At 49.2% G+C, this 12,747-nt stretch overlaps 1 protein-coding gene across 1 annotated transcript in view; it reads right to left on the reverse strand.

Moving 5' to 3' along the window:
* Positions 1 to 3,089: 3,089 nt before the first annotated feature.
* The window catches only part of REEP1 (receptor accessory protein 1), a 56,832-nt gene continuing 47,174 nt past the window's right edge, over positions 3,090 to 12,747 (reverse strand). Inside the window, 2 exon segments of the mRNA XM_087823680.1 lie at positions 3,090 to 6,136; positions 8,129 to 8,280. Coding sequence (XP_087679806.1) covers positions 6,065 to 6,136; positions 8,129 to 8,280 — 224 coding nt within the window. The 3' untranslated portion in view covers positions 3,090 to 6,064.

The following is a 12,747-nucleotide window of genomic DNA, read 5'->3' on the forward strand; positions in this document are numbered from 1 at the left end:
CCAGAGTTTTAAAATTTAATGGCTTAAACATTCCCAGATTTGTTCTGGGAAATAAAAGTTTAAAATTATTGATTACTTTTAACAAGTAGTAATGCCTTAACTAGTTGTTCCAATTTGGCTTATTTAGTTACAAGGAATCTCAAGTTAGGCCAGACATAAAAAGACTCTAAAGCTAATAAGTAAGTTCAAGCAGTGTGGCTTCTTCTTCCAGGATACATGCCTGGGAACTCAGGAACTACCACACCACCTCCATGTCCCACCCAGAACTAACTCCCAGGCCTCGGGAAGAGCACAGGCTGTATAGTGACCCTGGATTCGAGGCCCCTCCAGGAGCCTCAGCAGCAGGAAATGGTGGATCTTTAGGCTTGGGGTCTGCCGCACATGTGACTCATCGTAGGCTCTATGCTCTCTCTACTCACCAGCTTTTCTAATGCACAGCTTTTCCTTGCTCTAGTTTCTGCTTCCTCATAATAACTCTAGCTTTCCCCCCTGAGGATCATTTCTACATCATGACCCTTAGCTCCTGTCTCTAAATGCCAAGAACTCTTAACTGGCAGCTTACCTTATAACACCAGGTCTCATCTCACGTCGCCAAACAGTGTAGGGATTGGCTGTCCTTAGGTCAGGAGTCCACCCTGGCTTACTTGGTTGTGTTAGCAGGTTTGTGTGGAGCAAAAAGTAGTTATGAGGGCAGTTTTACTTAGAGGTGAGCATGAGGTAGCAACACATGTCTAGTGTACTAGGTTCACTGTGTTTATAACAGTTCTTGCTTAGTTTATTGGAACAGGACTTTTTATAAAGAGAAGAGTAAATGAAATAGCCTATCCATTTGCCCATTCATGAAACAAAAGTAGCTACAGAAATGAAGATAAAATCATTCTACCCAAAAGTTGAAAGCTACTGTATTTTTCAAAAGTTAGTTTATCCACTTGAGATTTCATATTTTTAATTGTGAGAATAAACTTTTTCCAAAATTTTCCAAAGGTACACTGTAGAAACTAAGGGGGAAGACATCATCTCAGTCATTTTAGAAATGATGCATGAGTTAAGCATTTGAAGAGAGTCAGGTAGGAAGCACTGAGGAAAATATAGTTTACTAAGTGGATATAGTCTAAGGCCGTGGTTCTCAGCTCTCCCATCAGAATCATCTGGAAAGCATTTTATTTTTGGAAAGTATTTTCAAACAACAGCACTTTGCCTGGTTGACAAACCATTATTAAATAGAAGTATGCCCCATTACTGCTTCAGATCCATTAATAGTTGATGATAAGTTGATGGTCCTCTATTGTTAATACAATAAGGGGAAAGCTAACCACATTGAAATTCAGTGGCATGTTACACAGGATTATTAGAGGAATTCTTTGAAATAATGTGTGTGTGCATTATAGGAAAAGGGGTGACAACAGTGTTCTAAAACTAGATGGCCAAGTGTGTCTGTTTATGGGACTAATTAATAAAGAACAGACTTTTTTTTTTTTAATGTTTTTTATTGATTTCAGAGAGAGAGAGAAACATCAATGATGAGAGAGTCATTGATAGGCTACCTCCTGCACGCCCCCCATTGGGGATCCATCTTGCAACCCGGGCATGGGCCCTGACTGGGAATCGAACCACGATCTCCTGGATCATAGGTCGTTGATGCTCAACTGCTGAGCCATGCTGGCTGGGCCAGACATCTGATTTGAAATGAGGTAAGAGCCTGAGGCATGGAATGGCATTCTGTTTTGATGGGTTTTCATTTCCTCAGACTTTTGAGATGGCAGAAATCAACCACTGACAGGGCTTCACATAATTTCCCACCTGCCTGACTCCTGCCTCTCTCACTGCCTCTGGTAGAGGGATGGGGCCTAGTGCCTGAAGGACTTGAGGAGCGAGACGTTTTCACCCGCCTCGCTGGCTTCTCTAGTGCAAATATTGACAAGGGCCTCTGTCCCTGTGGCCTCAAAGCCCTTTGGTTTCTCTTCTAGGCCTAGGACAGGGGAGGTAGAGACAAAGACTGGCAAGCAGGCCTCAGCATCCAGAGACAGACTGAAATGGAAGGGCCGGGAGGTATACAATTCAGGGGAAAGGGAATTTGCATATATATAATTTTTGCTTTGTGGGTAGCATAGGGATGGGCGTGTATCTACAAAGCTGCTAACCCTCATAACAAACTTACAAGGAGATATTTATCCCTAGTTTAGGTTTGAGGAAACTGAAGCTTACAGAAAGTTAAATAAATAACCCAAAATACAACTAATAAGTCACTTAGAACCTCGCTCTAACTCCTTGGAATCCTGTGTATTTTTCTGTCTTCTAACAACCTGAAAATTCTGATCTAAATCAATAGGTGACTACAATCTAGCATTGTAAATACTAGATAGTTCTTCATGACACTGCACCAAGTGAGCTCTTATATTTTATAACTATCACTTCTTAACCTGGTCAGTCTCAGTTCCGTTGACACCAATAAATGGACTTTCAGCCCGTCCATCTCTTCTTTCAGTCTTCCGACTGCTTGTCCTGCTGCTCTGTTTTACAGTGCTCGTGTCAGCCACGTACAGTGTGAGACTAAAGGCAAAGTGAGTGTTTCATTTGGACATTTCAATGTTGAGTCTCCACATCTTTGCGACCACCAGTGAAGTTTACGTGGGCCGGTCCGTTTTTTAAAGGCAAGGGCTGCAGTGTGTCAGGGCGTGTGTACCCCGAGTGCACCTCTGCATGCACCGCCCTCCGACCTGCACGTGTTGTCGCCCACCTGCAGGTTGGGAAACAGGTTCTAAGAGGGAAACAACAGACCAAAAGGCTGCCTGCAGAATGAAAACTGCCTTCCAAATGACCTGGCACCCCAATTTCACAGCTACCCAGCTTCCACTGGCGACCTTTAAAGGTGCAAAACAAGCAGACTACTGGATTTATATTTATGTGATCAACTGGTTTTCAGAACACTGATATTTAATTTTTTTCCTGGTAGCTAGTCTGTGTGGTAGGTATGGGGCCAGGCACCACGCCCGTTAGTGGCTGAGCATTCAGCTTCTAATCCTTGCTACCTTCCACATTTTTTAAAGAAGTATTTTCTCTTTCCTCATAAGCCCAACATTACAAAGGTATTTTTTAAAAGAAAACTGTTAAGACTTTATTCAAGCTATATACCAAGCATTATAACAAAACAGCAGAACTTCAGCCTTGGGAATCCCGTGATTTTACACTCCTGAGGCACAGTCCAGTTTGCTGTTTTATTACAGGTCGTTCTCTAGGGTCTACAGAGCTAACTAGGGCGAGTACGCACAGTCACAATCCAGCACATCAGCTCGTTGTCAGAATGAAGCACATCCTTCACCACTTCAAACACTGTGCAAGGGGGAAACGAGGAAGGTGCTCAATGGCGGTCACGGTGGACAAGCACTGTTACCACAAACACGGACAGCTTACTGCGGAGAACACATTTCAGAGGCCAGCAAATGAGCAGGCTATTCACACGGCCATAGGGTTAGGACGAAGCTCTCCAGTTTATAATACACCACCACACCACCTTAGAAACACATCGGTGTTCAATGGCAAGTAACCAAGTTACTACATGAAAGTGAAAATTACAGACTTTTGAGCTAGCATTTTGTAAACAGCCTGTGTCTGTGTATCAGCAAATTAAAAACATTTAGTTACATCCTCGAGACAGAACACCGCGCCACTACATGTACACTTGGAGGCGTTCACATTTATGTCGGTCCGCACGCAAGAACAGCTTGGATACGTAAACACGTTTTGCCGGAACTATGACAGCTGCTCTCAGTTGTACAGTGAGTGTTTTAAAGAGAGAAACCAACTCCCTATTCAACACTTGGAGGAAAAGTAGTTACATTTACATTAAGACAGCAGTTTGGATACCTTTGTATTTTTAAATCTTGAAGAAGTAATACAGCATGTCTGAGAGTAGAGCGCTTCAAACTTGTTTTTGGCATAGTTGAGTGCAAACCTGATAGTCTGTACTTGGTAAAACTGTCCATTGCAGAATAGTGACAGTCTAGCTTGTTCACGTGAGAATTTTAATCTCTGCTGCTACAGGCATTATTTTGGCCAAAAAAAAAAAAAAAAGTTGCTATAAAGCTGCTTAAGTTAAGCTTTCTATGCACTGGCTTCTGGTGATCCTGGTTACTCCCGACTAACGGATCCATACAAAAGCGTTATTTTTCCTCTGTCTGAAACTATTCAGTGAGCTTAAAGGAAACAGACTTTCTGTCTTCCCTAAACAGGTTTTAGTGGGTATGAGGCACAGACAATGAACAGACAGCTTCTGTTTGTCCTCTGAATCACAAATTTGCTTTTAGGTTTATTTTTTAGGATTCTAAATCCTTTTGTAAATTACAAAGTCACCCTCAGAGTAATTATGGAGGGAGGGATATAAATATGCATATCTGATAACAACCAACTTCAAGTAGAACCCTTCTGAGGTGGCTAAGATCCAGCCAATGTGTCCTCAGCAAAGACCACTGACGTCCAATCCCATAGCTCGGTAACGGATGGAACAGTGTAACGGGCTGCTTACAGCTGGTTGACTAAGTTCTATGTGGTAGGTAACACTAATTCTCTAGTCTTCAGGGCGTATCTATGAACAAACACAATCCAAGTACTACAAGTAACTGGGCTGTAACCGCTGCATGCATTACACCGAAAGAAAACACCATCTCGAAGCACAGATACACAGTCCTGCACTTAGGCTCGGCTCTCCAAGGGGAGCGCAGCGACCTCGGACCAAAACACGATTTAATTCAGATTCGCCTTTCTAACAAAATTCTCAATCTAAGCAGGGAGTCTTCTTGGGTAGTGCTTTTTTCTCCTAAGCCATCCGGGCTCATATAAAATGCTCATTAAGACCTGGGGTGCCCGTGGGTGTGTGACTTCCCTCTCGCTCACATTCTGCACAAGCCAGAGGGGGAACAGAAGAGTGAGCCACAGCTGCCCGCGGACCTGAGCAGCAAGTCATATCCATAAAGATCTCAACCTCTAGGACCTTTCTAGAAGCTAGCGTTTCGGTGGTTACACTGGTGCCTCATATTTTACAGCACATCTGATACAAAGCACAGCTCTAGGCTTCACATCAGCTTGGTCGGTTGGTTGGCTTTTGCTGTAATCTCTAAAGGCGCTCAGGCGATAAGCTCCGCTACCCAGGGAAGCTGGTCACAGCACAGGTTACTGTGGAGGAGAAACGGTGACGCGTCGGGAACTTTTGAAACGTTCAAAACGATTCCTCGCAACAGCTCCGAGTCCACATGCCCAGGAAGTTTTCCCAGGGGTGAGCCACCTGCCTGAGGCAAATGGCAAATCCCCCGAAAGGGTTCAGAAGCTCCTCGCCCTGAATCCAAGAGGAAGACGAGCTTCCGAGACTCTCCTCTTACGCTAGGCTGTGTCCCTGACCTCTGTGCTCCTCTCTTCATTCTAAACCTCCCGACATACAGGCTGATCAGCTGTCTGAGCACATGGGACTGTCGTCCTGCAGGGAGCTGTATTTGGCAGCTTCCCAAGCACAATCTAAGACATTCTCTAGAATCAAAAACATGGTTTACACGTCTTGTTTTTGCCGTTTTCGTACATTATCAGAACCTCAGGCAGCCCTTGCGAGTTCATTACATGAAGCCAAAAGCCATAAATATGTACACTGTAGTCCAAAGTATTAGTACCAAGAACAAAAAACAAAAAAAGTTTTAAAAAAAATGGCTTTGTTTGCATTTACAGGACTAAAAATGAAGTATGCAACAAATAAATTACAAATGTACATCTCAGAGCGTGGGGGGGGGGGAGTTCTCTTATATTTCTAAACACACGGCCATCTGTAATGACAACCCAATTGCAGAAAATTACTAACCTCAGAAGACAAGGTCACCCCCTCCCACCTTCCTGTTAGCCTCTTACCAGCAAAATAAAAAGGCGAGAACAATATCCTAAAAGTGGGAGAGGGGGGAGAGAAAAGGCCATGTCTGAGGCTGCACACTCAAAGCACACCAGCTTGCAGAACGTGTGTTATTAGTGAAGAGCTCTTTAAGGCAGAGAAGGAACATTCTGTGTATCCGGTGCTGCTGGCTCATCTCGCTCATGTGGTTTCAGTGGCTGACGATGAGGTACTTTTCTTCCTGAAGCGAGATCGAAGGAGTCTAGGCGGTGCCTGGAGGAAACAGAAAAAGGCATCCCTCAATCCGGCATAAACGTGACTCAGGACAGCACCTGGCTGCGTTGTGTTGACACATCTAGTTCTTTCGGCCCGATGCTGGGGCTGGGGGCTCCCTCTGAGTTTCCGTAACAGAACCAGAGTCCCTTTCCAAGCATCTCGGGGACGCTGAGCCCAGGGAGGAGGCCAGCACCCCCTCTCCACGCTCTCCTAAGTCCCTGGACCTCCCAAGCGAGTGGATGCGCGGAAGGATGACGCATCTTTCTTGTTTCTGCCTTGGGAGCAAAATGACCTTAGCAAGTGACTCAGCAGAGAGAACCGCCTCTCGTCTCTTCCCTCGCCTTTGTCATTTCCTTTGGAACCGTCCTTATGTTTCTTGGTCCTGTGCTTAAAATTTCCACCACCAGATTTCCAGTCCTCTTTTTGGATGTGAAATCCTTTAATGTACAGCAAACCACACAATGAAGTGAAACGTTGTCTTTAAAATGTAAAAAGTTTTCTCCTAGCCTAGCACCCGAGGGGGTTCACACAAGGGCCCCACCTACCTTCATCCGGTCCGTCTACTCTGCACTCAGCTTACCTGCACACACTGTCCTCTGGCACCTCTATTCCTTCCGATCAGAGTTCTAGTCCTGTATGACCCTGCTCAAAAGTCACTCCTGAGCCCCTCCCCAGTCTCGCGCAACCAGGACTGTCGCCTCGTTCGTTCTCACATGGGCTTGCACGTTGGAGGCCGAGGGGAGATTCTGCACCATTGGCAGGTGTGCTGGCTCAGCTTCCCCACCCACCTGAACTTCCTGAGGGCAGATCTGTGTCCACCATCACTTTCCAGTGCTGCTCAGTGTCGTGCTGGCATGTGGGGGACAGGGGCACCGCCACACCTTTATAGCAGTGAGCAATACACCCGGTGAACTTTTAGTGACCCACCCCATGGAGGGCGGATTGTGCAGCTTTAAAAAACAAAACCCAAATGGCACAAACCCCCAGGTCCTACAGTGATTTTGGCACCTTCCCCACTAGCCCTCTCCCCATTTCAGGGCTGCCCTGGCCGTAATGGACTCCTCAAGCAGTGTCCAAACCCAGAACACCTTTTACCAAAACCTCTAACTGCAACACTGACCCGAGTGCCCCGCCTTGGACAGGAATGTGATGGCCTCCCGCACACTGCGGGGCTGGTAACTACAGTGAATCGGGGCCACAGGCCGTTGTGTCTGTGTAGGGGAACCTCTTGATGCATTTGCTCATCTGGGTCTCAAGAGGTCTCTACTCTGGGGCAGGGGTCCCCCAACTGGCTCAGATGGAATCTCAGGCCGCAGTATCCAGCAGATGGGGAACAGGAGAGGCGGCATGAGGGGGCAGAGAGGAAGACTCTGGGCACCCCCCAATTCTGCCGGCTCTGCACCCAAACCAGCCATGCCACAGAGCAAAGCCCTTGAGGCTCTAGGCTCGGCCCTCCAGCCAAACTCCATCCACATCTACAACTGGCAACAGTACAAATATCAAGTGTATTGTTTTGGGTTCTTTTAAAGGACTGTGCCCCTTTAATAACATTTTATGAATATCTACTTTGTACCAGGCACTATGCTATGCCTTAGAGATACAGCGATAGACAAGCTAATACGCTGTATTTATAAAACCTTGTCAAAAGACATTCTGAGTTTTTCTTCCTCCCAAACACTCATTCGGGTTGCTTTCACTCACATAGGTTTATTTTAAAATAATAATAAACGAATTTAAAAATTTTTTAGACACAACATCCCATCTTCTATTTCTAAATTAAATTACTAGGGTTTTTTTAGTCACTTGGCAAATGACTGGATGCCACCTAATGGCCTGTCCCGCCTGTTTGATGGAGGGAGATCTTCCACCACCCCGGGGACTCGGGCAATGCTGGGTGCCCCAAGAGACGCAGCTTCCAGGGCACCCAGATCTCCAGGGCCAAGCCCTTTACAAACACGCGCTCCACCCCGCCGCCCGGGCACCGTGTACCTCCAGGGGGAACTCCGTCTTTCGAAGTGTCTTATACTTGTACATGAAATCCAGCAGGTCTTCCTCCTCCTCATCGGAAAAGGCCAGTGGGTTTTGGACCTGGCGGGGCTCCCAGGCCTTCACACCACCCTCATCCACATCTCCCTCAACCACTTAATGTCCATTTACAATCTACACAGAGGAGACAAAGTACAGCGAGGAGGGGTCAGTGTAGAAAGGGGCACGGGAGGGCAGGCAAGGCGAGGTTAGGCACACGGCACGCAAAGGCAGGCCTGTGAGGACAGCCGGGGCCCCTCTGCCTGAAGAAGCAGCCAGCACAGCACCCTCTGAGGATCCTCCGGGGGCCGGGACCCGGAGGGTGCAGCTGGGACTGACCACACACTGCACAGGAACAGGCACGGGCTTCAGCATCTACCAATGAGCTGCCAACGGGACAGGGGGCACCGCTTCCCTGGGGGAGGAAAGATGCTGCTTAACTGAGACGTGCCAACCCTGCAGCTTAGACCTGTGACACCACACCGGGAGGATGCTGGGGGGTCCCCTCTAAAAAGGAGAGTGGCAGTAATTTCAAGAGGGGAGTAGCACAGTTTTCTCTATTCTGAGGGCAAGCAATGCTGACAGCCCATTACGCTCGCATATTCAGCTCTGAGTGCTCTTTAAGAGACAGCAGTGAAATGCTGGGGAGCCTCGCGGAGAACCTTAAGCAAAGCTATGTAGACTTTTCATTTCCAAGGCCAAGTCCTATAGAAGCAAAGGAGCCTAGTGGGAGGAGAATCTAGTATAGCCTCACCTCAAAAATGACAGCAAGATTTACTGCTTTACTCAGCCTCGATTCACCCACAGAAAGAGCTCCAGAATTAATTCACATCATTGCATGCACAGTATTTTTTTCAATGTTCAATGCTGAGCATATTCCATGCCCTCTGGCCAGAGAGTCCTATCTTGGTGGAGATACAAACCATTTCCTGCCCATTCCCAGCCCATCTGACATCCACAGACACTTCTTTCTATAATTTATATATTGTTTTTACCCTGAATCACAGAATGCAAAGCCAGGGGGCTCTCTGATCATCTGGTCCAACTGCCCTGAGGCTGCAGGTAGAAACCAGAGCTCTTTCTACTCCTCCTCCTCCTAAAAAAACTGCTACACCCGACTACTGCTCCTAAAAACATAGTCAGCCACCAAATGTGTTTTTCTCCATCAAAAGGGGGCTCGCTAGACTATAAAAGCACCAGGCACGGGCTAAGTAAAACTGACAACTGAACCTTCCTGTTATTGCTGCAGTACTCCTGAACAGCCAGCAGGTGGCAGCACGAGAGCACAGTTGTCCCGCCCACAATTTCGATGCTGAATTGTAGGCTGAGTGACCTGCTCAGACAGCAGCCACTTAGGAAGGGCCAAGCCTGAGATCATTAACCTTCCTTTGATTTTTTTTGTTTTGTGCATCCCCCAGCCTGTTTTCTCTGGGTTTAGGTTATCCTCTGGTCCCTTCCCCTGCCCAAATCAGCTGTAGCCTTCAGAATGCTGAACATGAAGACTGGCAACTCCACAGGGCCCTCCCCGCACACTCTGGCCCTCCTTGGCCTCTCCACTCCCTCCTCCGGACAGCACTTGGAATCAGTACCACACAGAGGGTTTGGGTTGCTTGTCCTGGTTCTCATGCCAGTCTCAACGCCTCAGCCCAACAGAAAGCGCCCTGAGCTTGAGGTCCATGGCAGATCCCCGCTTGGCCCCTCTGAGCACTGACCCAGGGCTGAGCCCACATTGGCCACTCAGCCGCTGAACGAGGTGGAGTAGTGACATCACCTCAGAGAGCTCAGCTCTTGTCCCAAATCAGAGCTCGATACCCACCCACAGGAAATTCCTTCTGGGTACAGATACCTCCTGCCTGAGGGTGGAGAAAAAGACAGAGCCCTTGGACCAGAGCAGAAACTGCAGAAGCAGCCTGGCCAGCTCTGTCCCTGGCAGGAGCCCTGCATCCTGGGAGCAGGCTTGGGCGCTGGTTTGAGTCTGCACCTCTGCACCTCTAAACGCCGGTCCGGGCTCCTCCTGTACTGATCACCCTGGGGTTCAGAAGGCAGTCCTCAGGCATCTAGCAGTCAGGCCCACTCACCCAGGCTGGAATCACTGCGGCTGAGCAATGAACTCCCACATCACCAAAATAATAACAGTAACTATCACCACCGCTATCTCAGGGCTGAAACCAAACGGCTGTGAGGTCACTGCACACTCGGGCACAGGCTAAAGCGTAGAAAAGAGGTGACCCTCTGCCCACTCTGAGTGATAGGTCGAGGGGAACCCAGATATCCAGGCAGAACAGAAAGCAAGTGCTCAACTCAGCAGAGGCCGGGAGCTAAGGAGGCCAGTGTGGGCAGCTCGGGGCCAGACGTAGCCTCCAAGGGAGCGACAGAGAACCTCCTAAAAAGAGAAGAACCCTACTGATCACAGTTCACCGAGAGTTTCTGCCAAAAACACCGTTTGTAATATCCTGCCCGCCTCTCAGGACCATGAGAATAAATTTTCTGGACAAGCTGAGTCTCTGGTTGGCTATCGTGGGTGACACTGAATCTCTTAAACCCATTCCCCTCTTTTCAGTGGCCGCAAGGACGCCCAGCCTCATTGACAGTCCACAACCTCAGGGCATGCATTTAAAATTTCCTCTCTCCTCTGCCTCCATTTTCCTGACTGTTCCCTTCCCTCCAAGCTTCATTTTTCTTACTGTAGTTTGACCTGTCATCTGTTTTTCTGCAAGGAGACTTAAATTCTTTTTTGGAACAGGGGTTACAATAAAGAAGGAAAGAAACCCACGGAACATGGTCCCGCTAAGAGGGTGCGAGGATGAAGTGAGGACGAGGGGTTGAGCAGGGTGTTCCTGTCCACGCCTTAGTACTGATGGCTCTCGGAGACAACTGATACGAGAGGAAGGTCACGGCCACAACCACCACCTCTAGGTCTCAGGAGATGGCAGGCAGGGCTTTGAGCCTGCAGAGCTGCCAGCACAGTGCCCGAGGCTGGGGGCCTCCAGGAAAGGGCAGGGGTACCTCTGCTTCGCCACAGCAGGGGAATGAGCGTGTAGCCTGGGCTGACACTCCGTATTAGCAAACACGTCAGCAGGACTACAGCAGGCTGGGAGGGCAGGGAGGGAGAAACTGGTAGGGACTCCCAGCCCTTACAGACCTGGCAGATCCATCGGCACCGAGCCCTGGGCACCCCAACCCCAGCAGGCAGCAGAACAAGCCCCGGGTTAGCAAACACACCCCACACGGCACACATGAGTGGGAGCAAACGTGTGTGAAGAGCACGCCAGTCTGGGACACTTACATCCACGACCAACAGCCACCGAGGAGAGAGAAAAGAACATTCTGTTAGGGTGGGATCTTTGGAGACGAAACGCACACACCTGCGAGCACGCATGCACACACACACCCGCATGCACAGACACACTGCCCTGCCAGCCCCTGCCCTGTCCGAGGAACCGTCCCGTCCAGGCCACACGCAGTAACACGCCTCCCCCCACCCCGCAACGGAGAAGGCAAGTAGGGATGACTCTGCTTTTTAAAACGACCTTCCACACACTTGATTTAAAAACAAAACCCATCTCTATGACTCATTCCCAGCAGCGCTACAGAGCTCAGGTCCATATTCCATCCAGGGAGGGAGAGAGGAAAGGGGGGCAGGGAGGTAGGGACAGGAGAGAGGACAGAAGCACAGACAGAGAGGGATGCAGGACACAGCAGGAAATCGGCTGGCAGGGGAGCAGGAGTGGAGCAGAAGTGGGGAGAAAAGGTCCCCTGTAATCCGAGATGCAGATGAGAATCAGTTCTGGGGACTAGGAGGACCAGCTGACCGAAGGACCTGTGACCCGCTGAAACCTCTCTCAGACTCAGTACCCAAGAGCTGGCCTCCCACCCCCACTGCAAAACAAGGCTCCCCTAACCACCTGCTGACACTTCCCACCGGGCACCCTTCGCTGCAGAGGTGCAGGAGCTGTGCGGGCCCAACGCCACCACTTTACAGAGGAAGGACTGAGGCTGCGAGTGGAGGGACTTTCCTGCAGTCCCCAGGGAAGTGGTGCAGAAGAATCAGCTGGTTCCTTGCGAGCATCCTTTAGGGAGCCGAGAGCTCTGGGGCACTGGGTGCTAAGAGGGCCCCGAAAAGGGAGAGCTGGGCAAAGGCTCCCGGGCCACGGCCCTGAGCAGGGCCACCCGGCCTGAGGCCTCCTCTGAGCCCCACCTGCGGCCTTTCCCCAGTAACCCGCCCTGTCCCCACCGCTCCTGAGGACAACAAACTACTAAATTCCTACAGTCAACTGCAACTCCGTTTACAGCACTGGAAAAGCAGCCTGTGATGGTGGAACCAGCGGGTGTGACGGGAGGTGAGGGCGTCCCCGCCAGCAGCACAGAGCAGTCCAAGAGGAAAGTGGGGGGGAAGGCGGCTTTACTCTCCCTGGTCCCCCAGGTGACAAATCTCAGAATCAGAGGCTTGCTGAATGGCTCACAGAACTTACAAACTCAAAATTTTAAAGGGTGAATTGACAGAAATAACCACGGCTGCCTGAGGCCACTGGGACTGCGGGGCTGTTTCCCACAAACTAGTACATCCACCAGGCCCCAGAGGA

This window comes from Miniopterus natalensis, chromosome 13 (assembly GCF_054644295.1).
Source record: "Miniopterus natalensis isolate mMinNat1 chromosome 13, mMinNat1.hap1, whole genome shotgun sequence".
In the NCBI taxonomy this organism is placed as follows: Eukaryota; Metazoa; Chordata; class Mammalia; order Chiroptera; family Miniopteridae; genus Miniopterus; species Miniopterus natalensis.